The sequence below is a fragment of the Somniosus microcephalus genome, chromosome 2 (assembly GCF_052327205.1).
Source record: "Somniosus microcephalus isolate GS21.2 chromosome 2, FLI_Smic_1.0, whole genome shotgun sequence".
Lineage (NCBI taxonomy): Eukaryota > Metazoa > Chordata > Chondrichthyes > Squaliformes > Somniosidae > Somniosus > Somniosus microcephalus.
The window spans coordinates 220,302,123-220,321,424 of NC_140988.1; the positions used below are offsets into that span (position 1 = coordinate 220,302,123).

The 19,302-nt window shown below is 44.6% G+C and overlaps 1 protein-coding gene across 3 annotated transcripts in view; it reads right to left on the bottom strand.

Annotated features, from left to right (window-relative positions):
• Positions 1 to 248: 248 nt before the first annotated feature.
• The window catches only part of guf1 (GTP binding elongation factor GUF1), a 71,671-nt gene continuing 52,617 nt past the window's right edge, over positions 249 to 19,302 (bottom strand). For all 3 annotated transcript variants that reach the window (XM_085969621.1, XM_085969612.1, XM_085969604.1), the window contains 3 exons: positions 15,331 to 15,450; positions 13,644 to 13,680; positions 249 to 1,206 (listed from right to left, as the gene is read on the bottom strand). In XM_085969621.1, coding sequence (XP_085825747.1) covers positions 1,069 to 1,206; positions 13,644 to 13,680; positions 15,331 to 15,450 — 295 coding nt within the window. In that variant the 3' untranslated portion in view covers positions 249 to 1,068. The remainder of the gene's footprint in view (positions 1,207 to 13,643; positions 13,681 to 15,330; positions 15,451 to 19,302) is intronic.

Genomic DNA, 19,302 nt, shown 5'->3' on the forward strand with positions numbered 1-19,302 from the left:
TCCCTCTAGTTGCACCAGTTAAATGGTTTACCAACAGTCACTCTGCACCAGAAAGGCCTTGGTACACCAGAACAACCTTAAAAACTATAAACCACAGACTTAAAGTTTTAAAACGAGAGAAATACTCCAACCAATCACCTACCTGTTTTGTAGTGACGTCACACCTTGAATACTTTTTACCTCTCTCCTTGTCAGTTAGAACAGTTCAGTATACAAATACGGAGAGCAGATTTCACAATCAAGAGAACTGCAGTAGTCAACAATTGTTTATTGAAACTGTAAATCTCTATGAATTTAATTTCATTTGACAGATTACAGCAAAAATAAATATGAAAAAGTCATCCTCATCAGGTAATTAACATTGTGAGTCATACGACGTAATAATTGTATTGTATTGGTCTTAATTATGAACAATGATTTGAAATACTTCATTGAGTCCAAGAGGCTTCCAGTAATGAGTCAAATCAAGAGTTCATCACTTCCAGTTACAGGAAACCCAGTTACAGGAAACTTTGGTTTATCCGGAGGTTAACTGTCCGGAATGCTCGATCCACCGGCAAAATTCAGGAGTCGGTTCAGTAAGTTTTTTTTTCTTTTCGTTGCTTTTTTTTCCACCAGTCAGGCTCTGCAAGGTCTAGCTAAAGCTGTTGCTTAGCTAGAGACGCTTGCAAGCTACGGCCGACTGTTTAGAAGCTGTTGCTAACAGGGTCTGTTGCTAGATACGGAGCTCAAAAGCTTCCGTATGTTTTAACATTACCGCTGGTTTGTCCAGCAGTTTTGATGGGACGGCAACAGCTCGGTCCCATCGGTGCCGGATATCACAAGGTTTCCTGTACATGGATAGTGATTATGTAGACTGTCTATATATTGTTCTAGAAATGCCACACAAAGTGTATATAAATACAAGTGTTATATCACAATCATGTCAAAATGTATCAAAATCATATTACTTTTGAAATGTAGTCACTGTTATGATACCTATTCTGCACCAGTGACATCCGACATACAGCAATGAAATAAATGGCCAGGTTAATCAGAATGGAATGGATTCTTCATTTACATTTTACTCTATTTGTCCTTTTGTCTCTTTAGTATATTCATGAAGGCATCCTTTGGTATTTCCACATTGCCGATCTTCCTCATTCTTCTCTTTCCTTCAGCTTGCCTCTTCAGAAGCTTCATTTTACGAGTTATGTCCCCACCATACTGGAAATAATAAAAACAGCTTTTAATCACACCTACAACAAAGGGGGTGGGGAGAGATTTCCTTTTCTATTTGTAACAAAAATTGTTAACATGTTCTTTATACTCATATTTGTGATTTCATTACAAATGGTGAACCGAGGAAATCATTCGCCATTGTGCCCGTTCTCACACCAGCTGCTTAAAACAATTAAAACAAAGTAACGAGGGAGGACGATGGGGAGACATCAGCAACTGTACAAGTATCTATGATATTTAGGATTATACACCAATTCAGCACAATACCCTTCCTTTCACCTTAAACTTTAAAATATGGAACACATCTTATTGTTCTTTTACAATTTGCAAGAAACCTAAAATTCAGAAATGGTAGTGAACCCAGAAGCATTTTAGCACATTTATGCTCAACACTTACCATAATACTCGTGCATTCAGTACTTATGACTACAATGAGAAAAGCTGGAAACAAAGACATCAAAGTATTTCCAGCTATAGTTTACCTTCATAAATACTATTCGAGTACCTATAATACTTTAAAAAAAAAGCTGCCAATATCAGGCACACTTCAACAACAACTTGCATTTACAGAGCACCTTTAACAACAATTTGTATTTATATAGCGCCTTTAACGTAGTAAAACGTCCCAAGGTGCTGCACAGGAGTATTAAGACAAAAAAATTTGACACCAAGCCACATAAGGAGAAATTAGGGCAGGTGACCAAAAGCTTGGTCAAAGAGGTAGATTTTAAGGAGCGTCTTAAAGGAGGAAAGAGGTAGCGAGGCAGAGAGGTTTAGGGAGGGAATTCCAGAGCTTAGGGCCTAGGCAACAGAAGGCACCACCACCAATGGTTGAGCGATTATAATCAGGGATGCTCAAGAGGACAGAATTAGAGGAGCGCAGATATCTCGGGGGGGGGGGGGGGGGGGGTTGTAGGGCAAAAGGAGATTACAGAGAAAGGGAGGGGTGAGGCCATGGAGGGACTTGAAAAAAAGAACGAGAATTTTGAAATCGAAGCGCTGCTTAACTGGGAGCCAATGTAGGTCAGCGAGCACAGGGGTGATGGGTGAACGGGACTTGGTGCGAGTTAGGACACGGGCAGCCGAATTTTGGGTCACCTCAAGTTTACGTAGGGTAGAATATGGGAGGCCAGCCAGGAGTGCGTTGAAATAGTCAAGTCTAGAGGTAACAAAGGCATGGATGAGGGTTTCAGCAGCAGATGAGCTGAGGCAAGGCCGGAGATAGACGATGTTACGGAGGTGGAAATAGGCGGTCTTTGTTATGCTGCGGATATGTGGTCAGAAGCTCATTTCAGGGTCAAATATGACAACAAGGTTCCCACATTACAACAGTGACTACACTCCAAAAGTACTTAATTGGCAGTAAAGCGCTTTGAGACGTCCGGTGGTCACGAAAGGCGTTATATAAATGCAAGTCTTTTTCAAGGTTGTGAACAGTGTGGTTCAGCCTCAGACAGATGTTAGGGAGAGGGATGGAGTCAGTGGCTGGGGAACGGAGTTTGTGGCGGGGACCAAAAACAATGGCTTCGTCTTCCCAATATTTCATTGGAGAAAATTTCTGCTCATCCAGAACTGGATGTTGGACAAGCAGTCTGACAATTTAGAGACTGTGGAGGGATCAAGTGAAGTGGTAGTGAGGTAGAGCTGGGTGTTGTCAACGTACATGTGGAAAGTGACGCTGTGTTTTCTGTTGATGTCACCAAGGGGCAACATGTAGATGAGAAATAGGAGGGGGCCCAAGGATAGATCCTTGGGGGACACCAGAGGTAACGATGCGGGAGCAGGAAGAGAAGCAGTGTTGCAGGTGATTCTCTGGCTACGATTAGATAGATAAGAATGGAACTAGGCTAGTGAAGTTTCACCCGGCTGGACGATGTTGGAGAGGTGTTAGAGAAGGCGTCCTTGTGCACCAGTCGCTGAAAGTAAGCATGCAGGTGCAGCAGGCCGTTAAGAAGGCAAATGCTATGTTGGCCTTCGTAGCGAGAGGGTTTGAGTACAGGAACAAGGATGTCTTGCTGCAGTTGTACAGGGCCTTGGTGAGACCACATCTTGAGTATTGTGTGCAATTTTGGTCGCCTTATCTGAGGATGTTCTTGCCATGGAAGGAGTGCAGCAAAGATTCACCAGGCTGATACCTGGGATGGCAGGAATGACGTATGAGGAGAGATTGGGTCCATTGGGCTTGTACTCGCTGGAGTTTAGAAGAATGAGAGGGGATCTCATCGAAACTTATAAAATTCTAACAGGACTAGACAGACTAGATGCTGGAAAGATGTCCCCGATGGTCAGGGAGTCCAGAACCAGGTGTCACAGTCTAAGGATAAGAGGTAAGCCATTTAGGACAGAGATGAGGAGGAATTTCTTCACCCAGAGAGTGGTGAACCTGTGGAATTCTCTGCCAAAGAAGGCAGTAGAGGCCAATTCATTAAATATATTCAAGAAGGAGTTGGATATATTTCTTAAGGCTAAAGGGATCAAGGGATATGGAGAGAAGGCAGGAACAGGGTACTGAACTTGGATGATCAGCCATGATCTCATTGAATGGCGGAGCAGGCTCGAGGAGCCGAATGGCCTACTCCTGCTCCTATCTTCTATGTTTCTATGGTGGAGTGGTCAACCATGTCAAAGGCTGCAGACAAGTCAAGAAGGACGAGGAGGGATAGTTTACCTTTGTTACAGTCACAAAGGATGTCATTTGTTACTTTGATGAGAGCCGTTTCGGTACTGTGGCGAGGCAGAAACCTGATTGGAGGGATTCAAACTTGGAGTTGTGGGAAAGATGGGCACGGATTTGGAAGGCGACAACACATTCAAGGACTTTGGAGAGGAAAGGGAGGTTGGAGATAGGGCGGTAGTTTGCAAGGACAGAGGGGGTCAAGGGTTGGTTTTTTGAGAGGGGTGGTGACGGAAGATTTGAGGGAGAGGGGGACAGTACTTGAGGAGAGAACACCGTTAACAATGTCAGCTAACATGGGAGCCAGAAAATGAAATTGGGTGGTCAGCAGTTTGGTGGGAATAGGGTCGAGGGAGCAGGAAGTGGGTCTCATGGACAAGATGTGCGCAGAGGGGAGATCGGAGAGAAACTGGAGAAAGATGCAAGTTCAGGGCTAGGGCAGGGGGGAACCTTAGAAGAAGTTTGGCCCGGTGGGCTGGAGGAAGGAAGGGAAATGGCAGAGGCAGCTGAACGGATGTTCTCAATCTTAGAGACAAAGAAGTCCATGAGCTCCTTGCACTTGTTGTCAGAGGTGAGAGTGGAGGAGACAGGGGGAGAGGGGTTTAAGAAGATGGTTAGCAGTGGAGAATAGAAGCTGGGGTTTATCTTTGCATTTCAGAATGATTCTGGAATAGTGAAAAATTTTGGCAGACAAGAGCAGGACCTGATAATACTTTATGTGGTCCAGATAGATCTGGTGGTGAATGACTAAACCAGTTGTCCGTCATATCCGATCAAGTCTGCGTCCCTTGGGCTTAAGGGAGCAAAGATGACAGCTGTACCAGGGGGAACGGCCAGGGTGAGAGAGAGTAATGGTTTTAATAGGGACTAGGGCATCAAAGGTGGTGGCGAGGGTGTGGTTGAGCAGATCGGTAGCTGCAGAAAGGTCATAGTGAATGGAGGACCAAAGGATGGACAGTTGAACAGCATAGAAAAGTCCCCCAAAGCACGAGTAGTTTTAAATGTACTTGAACATAAACGCCATTCATTTCTTCAGACTAAGAAAATTTCCATCCAAATATATATTTAAGGGAAAAGCATCTCTCCAATTAATCACCTATGGTTCAAATACCTATGAAATACAAATGAATGATGCATTCACGAGAAACAAAAATTTGAAGTTGATCACCAATACATGATGTTAACATCTTCCACAACCCCAAAATAATATCGTAATAAACACTTATGCCCGATTTATTAGTCTTTCAGCTGAAGCCAGCCAAACAGCCTGTCTAGAAATTATTAAAATAGCAGTGTCACCTTGTGGATTTTTTATGAACTGCAGTCATCAAAACATGTAATTCCAGAAGACAAGCTACTTTTTAGTTAAAAAAAGTGAATACACCATAATAAAATTACTGGCAAATAATTCCTACTGTTCAATTACATTTTCTTTTGGCCTTTCAGCCTTATCATCAAATATTATCCGAGGGGAAGAAATTCAGTAGCGCCCCGTTTGGGGCGCCGTTATCGGCCGTGCACAAAATTTAGTGCCTGGCGCTAATTATCGCCTCCAACGGCAAACTTGGCTTTTATCACCCCGGAGGTGATTGGAGCGCTAATTCAGGCGCTACACACCTGTCTTAAGGCGCAAAGGCCGAGGAGCAAGGCACTACCTCAGAGTGCGGGCGCAGCGCAGGTGCTGTCAGTTAGCGATTGAACACAGGCACATTGGCGCCGGCCAGTTCTTAAAGGGGAGGGTCGATCTTGCTCTCCAGCCACACCCTGCACATTGGAGCCTTGAATCTCGGCCTGGACAGACCTGTGGCCAAATCTTGCAGGCAAGGACTATGGAGAGGGCCAGGGAGCGAGCACAGCGCTTCAGCGAGTGGGCCTTGGAGGCTCTGGTTGGCGAGATGGAGCGCAGAAGATCTATACTGTACCCAGAGAGTGGCAGGAGGCCTTTGCCGCGTGAGTACAGAAGAGTGTGGCGGGAGGTGGCACAAAGCGTCTCCTCCAGGAGCATGGTGCCCAGGACCCATATACAATGTAGAAAAAAGTTCAACGAGCTCACTCGGGTCTTCAGGGTGAGTGGCTTTTTTTCAAATACCTCTCCATTCCTCCATCTCAACTTCACTCTATGGCCAGAGGGTCTTAAAACCCCAATGCCCAACACTCATCCAACACCTATGGCCCTTTCATCAAACACACACGCACATTCCACACTTTGCATACAGTAAGGGTTATTCAACTATGGGAGGCACATCAGGCAAGACCATGGCTGTATATTTACTCAGATGCCGTCCTTTTTCTTGCAGGCCAAGCTATCTCATAATAGGAGACAGCAGCAACGGACGGGTGGAGGGCGGCCTCAGCTGCAACCCCTCAGTGATCTTGAGGTGAGTGTCCACAGGATTGTGGCAAGCCGGGTGATCGGTCCCGTCGCCACTGGAGACGCCAACTCCGTTCTGGACAGCAATGGTAAGGTCATCACCTTTTTGTCCTCTCTCCTTCCACTTGTCCCTCACAACACCAGCCTTTGACACTTTCAATCTAACTTACTAAATCACTGCACTCATTCCTCCCTTACTGCTACCCTGTCCTCACACTAAAGCCACTCTTGTGCCTCCCCGCTTTCAGATGGTGATTCACCAGCTGAGGAGACGGGCCCTCAAGTTGCCAGTGGGAGTGAAGCTGCAGGCGAGGAGGAAGAGGAAGCCGGAGCATCAGCACCACCCTCTCCCGAGGAAGCCCATGCCCACACTGGGAACATGCCTTCCCTGGAGGGGAGCGGGGTGTCTGATCAGGGTGAAGCTCTAGGACCCAGCGGGCTGCAGCAACGTGATGTAGGGAAGCTCGGGGGCCTTCTCCCTGGAGGGAGAGTATGCCAGCGAGTCCTGCTGCACTGGACGCAGAGGAGGAGCGGCTCATCGCTGAAATGAACACCCAGATGGTGGAAATAACAACAGAAAATGCTGGAAAAACTCAGCAGGCCAGGCAACATCCGTGGAGAGAAATTAGAGTCGACGTTTCGGGTTGAAACCCTTTTTCAAAAACCCAGGTGGTGGACATGCACACTGAGCTCATGGGTGCAGTGGGAAGGGTGCCCGAATCCACTGAATCACTGGCAAGGAGTGTGGAGCACTTCGCTGTAGCACAGGCAGATGCCACGCAAATGCTCAGTGCTGCAATTCAGTCACTGGCTGCCATGACCCCCATCTCTGACTGCTTTCATGCAGACTCAGATTGAGGCCACGCAAGCACTGACTGCCATCCTCGCCGGTTCGGACACATTTCCCCGGGGCTCTCACTGCCCCGTGGGAGTGCCAGTGTGTCGGTCGAGCAGGGAGTTGCTGTCCTCTCTCAAAATGACAGCATTCCTGCTGCCACCGCTGTAACTTCTCCACTGCACTTGCCACCACCTGTAGGACAGACTACTGCCGCCCATGCAGAGTTGGTGCAGTCTGCAGCCAGGCCCTCCAGGCCCAGAGCTGGTTGAGGCCGTCCTTCAAGGGCATCTGCAGTCTCAGGTTGTGACAATCAGCAGCCTTCCACCAGCCTTGCTGCAGCCACTGGGGTCCCATTATGGAGGAGTAGTAGGGTGGGAAGGAGGGAAGTGCGCAAGGGAAGGAGATCACCCTCGAAGGGCAAAAAGTAGGAGGTGAGACAAAATGTTGTTCATTTTTTTAATTAGAGGGCAAGGTTCGTGGTCAATTTTTTTTTTAGTGTTTTGGACATTATCTCCAGGTTGTGAGAACCAGTTATGTTAATGACCGTTTTTTTTGTGTTTCTTTATTAGTTTGTCATGCGGAAATGACACACACAGTGTTTGTAAAATAAATAAGTTTTTGTATTCAAAATGTACATGTCTGGTCTTTGCAATGATTGTTGCCTTGGCCGCCTTAGGGGTTGCGGGTTGGTTTTATTCATGTTGTTCTCAATGGCAGAAGCCATTTCCTCAGCAGGGGCCTAGAAGCGGCTTGCTATCAGCCGTTGACAGACAGCCCTTCCAGTTTCTACATTGTGGGCCTCCCTCCCGCCTTGATGCTGCTGATGATCATCCTCCTCCTCCTCTGGTGGTGTTCCAAGGCCTGGTGGCATTGGCCGAGTCCTGAGGATTGCCAGGTTATGCAGCATGCAGCACACAACAATGAAGTAGAAGACTCGTTCAGGCGAGTACTGCAGGGCTCCTCTAGAATGGTCCAGACAGCGGAACCGTTGCTTGAGCACGCCGATTGTGTGCTCAACGATGTTCCTGGTAGCTTGATGGCCCTCACTGTACCGCAGCTCAGCAGGGGTGTTGGGCGTACAGAGCGGTGTCATCAGCCAGGTGCACAGTGGGTATCCTTTGTCCCCGAGAAGCCCTGGGTGATGCGGTGTCTGGAAAAGTTCTGCCACAGTAGTCTGGCGCAGGATGTATGCATCGTGGCTGCTGCCAGGATAGCAGGCATTGACAGCGAGTATCAGCTGTCTGTGGTCACAGACCAACTGCACGTTTAAGGAATGGAACCCTTCAGTTGCGGAAATCCTCTGCATTCTCATGCGGAGCATGCAAAGCCACATGCGTGCAGTCAATGGGGCCCTGCACCATGGGGAAGGCCGCTATCCTTGCCGCTATCGTAGCGTGTTCATGCCGGGTGTCTGGGGTCATGGGGAAAGAGATGTACTCTCGTCTCCTTTTATAGAGGGCATTTGTGACCTGACAGATGCAGCAATGGACCGCGACCTGGGAGATATTGGCGATGTCCCCAGTAGCTGATTGAAATGAGCCGGTGGCATAAAAGTTGAGAGCCATTGTTATCTTCACTGCCACCGACAGAGACGTCCTGCTCCTCAGTTGAGGCTGCAGATCTGGCTGCAGCAGGTGGCAGAGCTCAGTGACCACCTCCTTGCTGAAGCGCAGCCTTCACAAATACTGCTCCTCAGACATATTAATGTAGGAGAATTGTTGGCGAAATACCCTGGGGGGGGGGGGGGAAGGTCTCCTGTACAGAGGCCTGTTGGCCCTCCTCCGTCTGGCCATGATTGCCACTCTCTCTCTGCGCCCTCCGAATCTGCTGGCGCAGGACGACGCCCCCAATCAGTGCAGCTCCCATAGTATCTTGGCAATCAAAGTAGTGACGGTCAAAAACCGAAGTACCTGCAAAGTTATGGTCAGAAGCCAAAACTACTTCACACAGCGTTGACGCAATGCAGAAGTCTCTCTTTCTCTCTCAAAATCTCTCTCTCTCAGAACGAGTGGTGCAAAAATGTCTACCACAGAAAAAGCCAGGAAGAGGCCCCCTTTAAACAGTGCCCCCCAGCCCCACACCGACTGGAAAGCGTTCCAGTCTACTTGTCGTTGGTTGCGCCAGGCGGAAAGGAGGGGGGCGCCACTCACATTTCCGTTCCGGGGCGCCACAAGGGCGTTGCACGCTTGAATGACGTCAACATCTGCGTGCGCAGGAGATCGGGCGGTATTCTTTAGCGCCGCCGCAAAATGTCCGATCAATTCCACGAGAAGTGCAGATATCACCTTGCCCGGGTACTAGTTGCTTTGCACTCCATTAGCGCCCTCTTAAGGCGCTAACGGGAGGCGCAAACCAACTGAATTTTCCCCCCAAACTCTCTAAAAAGTTAAATTACCATGAAATGAGTGCGCCATATACATTGTCTTCTGCAATATCTACATTAACATACAATCTACACACCATGACAGGTTAGTAGCAGTGTGTAAATTACTATGTGGTCTGCAATGTCAAAGAAATTTTTTTTTTAGTTTGCCAGATGCCCGACACATGCAGAAACCATTACTGTGTTTAGACGTCTCCAAACCAAGCTACTAAGAAACCCAGACAGGCAGTTTGTACACACTCTCCTGTAAAACAACACACACGGCTTACACAAGTTCACAGAGTGAAGGCGCACACTGGAAAAAGCCAAGCCTTAGGGATCAAGTGCGTGTGGGGGTACTGCTGACGTTTAACCAGCTAAAACCATACTGCTTACCAGCACAGAACATCGGGAAGCTTCCTGTGGCTTGTCCAAGTGGGACCCATCTTACCCATTATGCATTGGCCTGCAGGATTATCTGAAGAATCCAAGCTCCTGCGAGAGGTCTGCCCTCCTAAGTTCCATTAATGAGTCAGGCTGGTGGTCAGTCAACAGTGCCCTTGGAGCATTACAGGTTTGCCTAGCTCAGGTAGGCACTGCCACAGAATAACCAGTTGATTCCGAACACCCATCACCAGGCATGTCAGCTTGGAGCCACCTCAACCTTAAAACAGACGCTGTTTAACTCTCCTCCTCTCCAAAGAAGGATAATAACTAGTTGGTTATTAATTATTATCGGGTTTGAGGCATCGGCTACATGGACAGCAGTACCAGGACCTCATCAGTAGCAGCATGGAGCAACACAACTCGCCGTAATATGCGACGTGTATTTTCTTCACATTCCTAACCATTTTTTGGATACACACCAAAAAAAAGTATCACTAGAGTTCTACAATTAATCTAAAAAAATTGAATGTGTTTTATTTTAGTCATTTACATTTGATCCATTAATATACCGACCTTTTATTACAGAAAAAATTAAGATATATTCGCTAATATTCACCTTTTTTTCCCAGAATCATTTCCCCATAAAAATAAAATATTCAATGAAGTTCTATTTTAACCTTCATTTAGTTCACATATTCCACAACACTTGGATAAAAATGCAAAGCTCTCAGCTCCATATTAAGCAGAATCTATTGTATACTACAAGCATTTTGAATGTAAGGTTATTCTACACTTTTACTGCGTATACCTTTCTCCTCCCCATTTTATGTTTTCTGACACAGCAGACAACAACCTGTTTCGCAGAATAATGCTCTCTACAGCAGGACGGTAGCCACGATTAATGACACAAGTCAAGCTATTTAATTTAATGGAAACACCTGGGCCTTTTTCAGAAGCTCCAATTAATCTTGGGAAGTTATCAAACCAGGAATCTCAGAAAATAGCATAGTCATTATGACATAATAGAGCCAATTCCTCATTCCTAAAGCTAGGATTGCCGGACGAGCACGATATCTTGTGCATGGGGAGTGGGAAGCCAGAGTCATTGAGGTCAGCTCATTTAAATAATTATGTGCTTTCTGCCTCTTTCTCATGAGTGCAAAGAATGCTGTGAATAAAAGGGGCGCTCATCATGGCCATCTGAACAAGCATGAATGGAAGGTCACTAAGGAAGAATTACCCCTTTGATGTGCCGTCAAAATACCAGCTGAAACTACTTGCATGTTGTGTGGCCCTCTATTCATACAAAATGGATACTTGTTTCCAAAGTATATATTTTGTCCCTTGTTAAAGGAGAAGACTACCCACAATCAGAGAGAAGCCAGACTGGTGATGGACCTGGCAACCTTTGAATTTTAGTCCATGAGAAGGCAGCCTATAGTGAACACCATGGTTGCTACTAATGAAGCAGCTGCGGTTGGAAAAGATATCTGCAAGAGGAGTCTTGTAACGAACAAATGCAGCAGCAAACAGCAGCAGAAAGTAATGCTCCAATGATAATGGTATATGGAAAAGTTTTTTTTAATTCCGATAAAATAAAACAATATGTTTAAGAATTAAACTGCTGAAGAACACGGAAGGAAATCCTAGCAGTGCCTATTTTAAACTGATGAGGAGCAGCGCTAAAAGAGCAAATAGGTGAAAAAGACAGCAAAGTCCATTGTTGGACCAACTCACCTCAGAATATCTACAACCAAGAAGTCTAATGAGGCTCACACACCACGTATATTCTAAATGACCGAAAAAAACTCAAGTAGCTGAATTTGCATCTTATGATTTAGTGCTAGGACCTATTTGCCTAATTCAACAAGATATGTTCATGAAATACATGGGTGCATCCTTCGATCGCATCAACAAAGAATTGGTGTTTAGAAGTTGCATTCACCTATGTAAAATAGTAACTTTACTTCAGTGGATGTGAAACATTGAGACGCACTGAGGATGTGACCTTCCTCATGGTATCAATATATTAAAATACTAGCTGGGGGGGCCCGGCGTTGCCAGGGCTTTTTTGGGCCGCGTGGTTTACGGCCGGCCGCTGCCGCTCCCCCGCTGTGTCTCGGGCCGCGCGGTTCACGGCGGGCCGCTCCCCCGCTCTGTGTCTCGGGCCGAGCGGTTGCGAGGCCCGGCCCGAATGACCCCAACTCACCTCCCGCTCCGGCGGGCTGACGCAGCTGCCCCGCTTGCTGTTGAGGAAAAGCAGGGGAAAAAATGGCGGCGAAGTTTCGGGAGGCTGCAGGATTAGGTCCCGCCTGTGATGCACTGATTGGTCAACTATCAGGTCACTGAACTGTAGGATTGGTCAACCATCACGTCACTCAATGCTAATGAGCGGTAGGATTGGTCAACCGCTAATGAGCGGATTTTTGAACGTTTTTTGTATACTGTCCGAACAATTTTTGTCTGACCAAAAAGTAAATACGCCTATGACACTCCCCTGATCATCAGCTTTCTTTTGATATATATAACATGTGTAGGTACGCTCTATAACTTTTGAGTGTATAGCAGACAGACAGACATACTGCTTTTTATAATGGCCTGGAATTTGCGGTTGTAATGACGGTGAAACGGTCAGCGTTCGCCGTCATTACTGTGTAAAACTGACAGCAACTTCTGGTGTCTGCACATGCAGAATTAAACGCGGAAATCCAGAAGTAGTTGTTAGTGATATCCTGCTCCTCCATAGGGTGCGCTGTTGCAGTTTTCACAGATGCAATTAACATAGAATCAGTGATTTGACGTGAACTTTAACTTTTTACGCACTATTCTCGCTGTAAAAACCATTGAAATAGTTAAGCCTTCTGAATGAGGTGTAACTGAGTTTTTAACGGCGTACTAAGTCATAATTGCTGAACAACCTCTCTGGGCCCTGAAAAACTAATTTTACAAATGTAGACCGTCATTCCCTCAGAATAACATTTCAAAATTCCATGATTAAATTTTTTTTTTTTTTTTAAAGTTTGTTAATGATATTTTAGCTTCTGCCTTAATCCCATGTGCATGTCCCAATCTTGCTTTCTGTAAAATGATTAAAAAGTGAATGATAATCAGTGCTTTTTACTTCTTGGTTTGCTGTCTGAGAATTCTTCAATCTGATTGGCTGCTCAGCCTGCTTACTGTTCCTGGATGCCACAGATCCCCATAGATGGCACCAGACTGAAAGTCACGTCGGAATTGGGGAAATCGACAGCAAATCTTTGTGGGCAGCTTTGAGATCAGTGCCGAGCGCTGTCCTGTCACTACTGACTGCAAAATCCGGGTCAATATTTATAAACCAAAATGTGGAAAAATTGGAAATATTCTACATAGGGCAGATTGGAAGAGTCCAACACACAAGTGTTTTTAGTGACATCTTGGCTCATGGACCAACACTGCCAAGTCTAAAATAATGGGACAAAAACATTCGCCCTCTAATGTTCTAATTGCTCTAGTTTACAATGGTTAATGACACATGTATGCTAATTTTACTCATCACAATTTTCTACAGGGCAATTCTGCAATCTAGCAGTCTCTTCTGGGAGTGCCGGATCAATAGAATCACTCCTTAAATGTCTTCTTCGAATCCCCGTAAATCAACTTTAAATGATTTCAAATTCAGTTTAAATGGGCTCTGTAATTTTGAATATGACTGAGCTTTGTATTGGCACTTTGTGTTATTGTCAATCATATAATGAGGCTAATTTTCTTGCTCTGGAAAAAATATAGTATTTGGAAAAAAACTGTAACTTACACATTTTGCCAGTACATTTTTCCTCACTGCTTTAATACTGAAAAGGAAAAAAAAATGTTATTTAGTACAAATGTTCTATGTATAGAAACAGAAATACTTGGGAGCCTGTCATAAAATAATACAATAATAAATTTTCATGATATCCAGTGAGAAAATTTCAAGCTGTATGTGATGTGGACAGAATTCTGAAATTGAGTTAAAGGCTGCAGCTCACTCAAAAATGATCAACTGTTTTGCAAAGGCATCCTTAGTATGGGTCATGAGTCTGAGCCAGTGACATAGGTCAGATAATATGAAGCTTGATTGTAAAGTTTAACCTGAATGTATACAGCATCATATGAACAGTTGTTCAGTATTAAAATTGTTTCACTCACAACAGTTTATAGACATCTAGGACACATTGGGCTGGATATTCCGATCCCTATGGGTGGGTACGTACTATGTACCCACCCGTAGGGACATCGGAAATGACGGTTTCAGGCATGCACAGCGCATGTGCTAGAAACCGGCATTGCCAATCTGTTATGAAAGCTCTCGACAGATCCTCCGGCTGCCCTGGAGAAGGGCCTCTGCGGGCGGATAGTTCCGCTCTTTGGAGACCCTCCACCCGCAGAAAACCCTTACAATTCTTGTGCTTGCTAAAAGCGTAAGGCCTGCTTTTACCAGGATAAGAGTTGAAAAAAGTTTAAAAAAAAGAAAAAAATTCCCACTCATTTATCATTTAAAAAAGGTAAGTTTATTTTTAGCCCCGTAAAAAACTTTAATTATTTTTTTCAAAAAATTAAAGTTTTGTTTAAAATAGTTAATTTATTGGACTTAAGTCATTTAAAAAATGTGATTATTTTTTAAAATTTATTTACAATTTTACTGTTTTGGGGGTGATCGCCATACATATATGATAGGTCTTCCTGTCAAATGTATGAAGGGAGATTCCCTTCTTTGATTGGCTCCCCATGGCCCACGTGATTCCAGGGATGCTGCGAACTACATGCGCCTCTGGGATACGTGGGCCCTGCGCACCGGCAGTTTGGAGAGGCCCAGCATTGGAACTGTGCGCGTCCCGGGAGCCCTCAGGTCAGGGCGCAGATTTTTCCAGATCGCAGGCCTCCGCCCGCAAGAGGCCTGCGATCGGAATATCTGGGCCAACATGCGACATGTTTCAACTTTTGCATCCATTGTTAGAAAATCAATTACTGCCTTGCATTGCTTAATTATCAGAGTCCAATATTGAGATATATACTTTGCACAAGAACAAAAAGCACAGTATAAAAACAGACAAATTTCACTTCACTTCAGCTGCAGTGCCTCCAATAAACCCCATCCAAAACAAACATCAGCTCTTTAAAAATAAAATCTATTTTATTGACTTGATCAGACACCCAATTTGGAAAGGTGATTCCGAAACAGCTAGTTTCAATATGCTTTGGGTGTATCACTGCAGTGAACTACATTGTTATGTTGGTAAACAGTGAATGCACTTCAAAAATAATTCACTGGCCATAAAGCACTTTGGGACATTGAGGGTGTGAAAGGTGCTTTATACAGTGCAAGTTCTCATTCTCCATTTCTTGGGGGTGGGGGAAACTCATTCTGGAGAAGTCACTGCTCTACTTTGCTGTTTCCAGAGTCATGATTAGCAAATAAGGACATGCAAAGCTAAATTGCAGTAAATGAAACTGATACTCACGTTTCTCTTGCTATGATCTTATTGCCTATAGCTGCCTGGACGGCGATTTCAAAAAGTTGCTGAGGTATTGTGTCTTTTAAACGTTCCGCTATTGCTTTACCAGCAGCGTAAGCCTTCTCCCTGCAAGTAAGCAAACAATGAACTCTTCAAAAGATAGGCTCCTTTTATTAGATAAACAAATTACTGACAAGTATAGATCAAATCTAGATCCATTGCAATTTTTGCATATCTAATTGGTCTAGTCTTGAGGGCTAATTTTGCAAGGTGCTGCACCACCAGCAGTGTCTTGCAGTCTGTGTGCATGGGTCATAAAATCAGGCACATACCTTGAGTGGCCAATTCATAGAGTGCCACATTTTGCAGTGCACAATTTGGGGAGAGAATAAGAACATTGGGACAGATTATGCTGGAGTGGGGAATCTTGTGGCGTGCTCAGTTAGACTTGTTCGTGCACATTAAGATTCTAAAATTTTTTCCCACAAAGTTGGTGGAAGTGCGAGTTGATAATGGCGCAGCGAGGGAAACAGAGCATCTGGGACCTCGATGAACAACGGTGTCTCTCCTTAACCAATGAGATTTAAGGATTGAGAAATAAACAGAGGAAGGACCAAGAAGGTGGATGAATTAGAGTGGGTGAATTCAGAAAGACAAAGGAAAAAAAACGTAAAAATGAAAAAATTGATATTTTTGAAATCTCCTAAAACAATTCACAACCTGAAGGACTGAGACTCCACACTTAATTGCTTACTTTCTGGGCAAGAAAAGTTGATTGGCAGTCATTAACAATCACATCATTAACAGGGTACTTATGGTCTAATTACTAAGCTTAACTTTGTGATGAGTTTAATGGGCAATTAATGTGCAAATGCAGCAACTTCATTAAAATCTTGGGGAGGTTAAGCGTGTGATGCCATTTTTGCAAAGCTAATGGCCGAGTGAAACAAATCGTCCAGCAATTTGCAATTCGCAGGGCTATTACTTCCTCACTACAAGTTGCTGGCCGATTTGCGCATTAATAACTGTGTGCGTCATTCACACGCCATTATTTGTTCTGCAAAATCTGGCCCATTATAAATTTATTAAAATAATAAAGCCCCAAGCTGAACCTTGTGAATTTGGGTGAGGCTCTGACCACAGTGTGCACCTTGTCCAGATAAAATGGGAGCATGGGAAATCCTGGAACTTCCCTGCTGAAGAAGGCATTCTTCAAGGGAGCTGGCCATTTCAGTTAGTAGAAACATTTCCCCTGCCAATACTGTCCTTCATTGTTCCAGGTTGATGTTGGCATTTAAATCTTACCAAATAGGACGGACATTCTTTTGGGAGGTTCTGAACGTACATGATTTCTCCTGGAGCTTGCCTGATCACCGTTGAGAGGTTAGTAAGGAAGTTTTAACAGGGTTTCCAGAAATAGGTATGGTTCTGTGTTTTTTGCCTCTCCCAAGAAGTGCAGAGGCAGGGAAGAAAGGGCGGAGATGCGAGGATGAGTCCAGTAACAAATGCGACAAAAACGCAAGGGCCTGATGGCATTTTCATAACATTTAGATGACAAAGGGGAGTTCATGAGGGGCCAGCAAACACAGGTGTAATGACATCAGAGTGGTCCATACCATTCACTACCCTGGACCTCCATTTATAGACTCCTCCACACATATCCAGACATGTTAAAGGTGACCTGCCTTTGCCGTCTCCACTTTACAAGACAGGCCATCAGAGTTGTACCATAACTATAATCTTCCAAAGTGTTCTCGATTCAGGAACTGGTCCTTTAGGTTGGAAAATTGCACATGTCACTCTGCTATTTAAGAATGGCGACAGGGAGAAACCAGGGAATTATAGGCCAGTTAGCCTAACAGCCGTTGTCAGGAAATTACTAGAGTCTATAATTAAGGATAGGGTGACTGAACACCTTGAAAAATTTCAGCTGATCAGAGTGAGTCAGCATGGATATGTAAAAGGTAGGTCATGCCTGACGAACCTGACTGAATTTTTTTTTTGAAGAGGTCACTAAAGTAGTGGACAGGGGAAGGGGAATGTCTATGGATGTTACTTATATGGACTTCCAGAAGGCATTTGATAAAGGTCCCTCATAAGAGACTGTTAACTAATAAGAACATACATAAGAACTTAAGACGTAGGAGCAGGAGTAGGCCATTTGGCCCTCGAGCCTGCTCCGCCATTCAATAAGATCATTGCTGATCTGACCTTGGCCTCAACTCCACTTCCCTGCCCATTCCCCATAACCCTTGACTCCCTTACCATTCAAAAATCCATCTATCTCCATCTTAAATATATTCAATGACCCAGCTTCCACAGCTCTCTGGGGAAGAGAATTCCAAACATTCACGACCCACTGAGAGAAGAAATTCTTCATTTCTGATTTAAAAGGGTGCCCCCTTATTCTGAAATTATGCCCCCTAGTTTTAGATTCCCCCACGAGGGGAAACATCCTCTCTGCATCTACCCTGTCACGCCCCTTCAGAATCTTATACGTTTCAATAAGGTCCCCTCTCATTCTTCTAAACTCCAATGAGTATAGGCCCAACTTGCTCAACTTTTCTTCATAAGAAACCCCTTCATCTCCAGAATCAACGTCGTGAACCTTCTCTGAACTGCCTCCAATACAAGTATATCCTTCCTCAAATAAGGAGACCAAAACTGTACGCAGTACTCCAGGTCTGCTCTCACCAACGCCCTGTACAGTTGTAACAGGACTTCCCTACTTTTATACTCCATTCTCTTTGCAATAAAGGTTGAAGCCTGTGGAATTGAAGGCAAATTATTGACCCGATTAGGAAATTGGCTGTGCGGCAGGAGACAGAGAGTAGGAATAATGGGCAGGTACTCTAAATGACCCGATGTGACCAGTGGTGTCCCGCAGGGATCTGTGTTGGAGCCTTAACTATTTATTAACGACTTAGCTGATGGGATAGAAAGCCACATATCCAAATTTATATCCGACACAAAGATAAGCAGAATTGTAGGCAGTGTAGAGATTAAGTGAATGGGCAAAACTGTGGCAAATGGACTTCAATGTAGGCAAATGTGAGGTCATCCACTTTGGACCTAAAAAGGATGGAACAGGGTACTTTGTAAATGGTGGAAAGTTAAAAACATGAAAGTCCAAAATTACTTGGGGTCCAGGTACATAGATCATTAAAATGTCGTGAACAGGTACAGAAAATAATCAAAAAGGCTAATGGAATGTTGGCCTTTATATCTAGAAGACTAGAATACAAGGGGATAGAAGTTATGCTACAGCTATACAAGTCCTGATTAGTCCACACCTGTGAGCAGTTCTGGGTACCACACCTTAAGGAGGATATATTGGCCCTGAAGGGAGTGCAGCGCAGGTTTAACAGAATGATAACCGGAATTCAGGGGTTAAATTACGAGGAGAGCTTACACAAACTAGGGTTGTATTCCCTGGAATTTAGAAGTGGTGATTTAACAAAGTTTTCAAGTTATTAAGGGGAACAGATAGGGTGGAGAGAAACTATTTCCGCTGGTTTAGGATTAGGGGGCATAGTCTAAAAATTAGAGCCAGGCCTTTCAGGAGTGAAATTAGGGAATACTTCTACACACAAAGGGTGGTAGAAGTTTAGAACTCTCTTCTGCAAATGGCAACTGATGCTAGATCAATTGTTAACTTTAAATGAGATTGATAGTTTTGTTAACCAAAGGTATCAAGAGATATAGGGCAAAGATGAGTATATGGAATTAGGTCGCAGATCAACCATGATCCAATTAAATGGCAGAACAGGCTTGAGGGGCTAAATGGCCTGCTCCTGTTCCTATCTTTCTATGTCCTACCATCTGTTTCAGAATAATCTCCAGACAACACATGGGACAGGGGCAGCTCTTCCTGTAGAAGTGAAGGTTATCACTAAATGAATGGAGGAATCTGTTGAACAGGACACAGAGCTTTCACTGGGTGAAATAACAACAGAAAATGCTGGAAATACTCAGCAG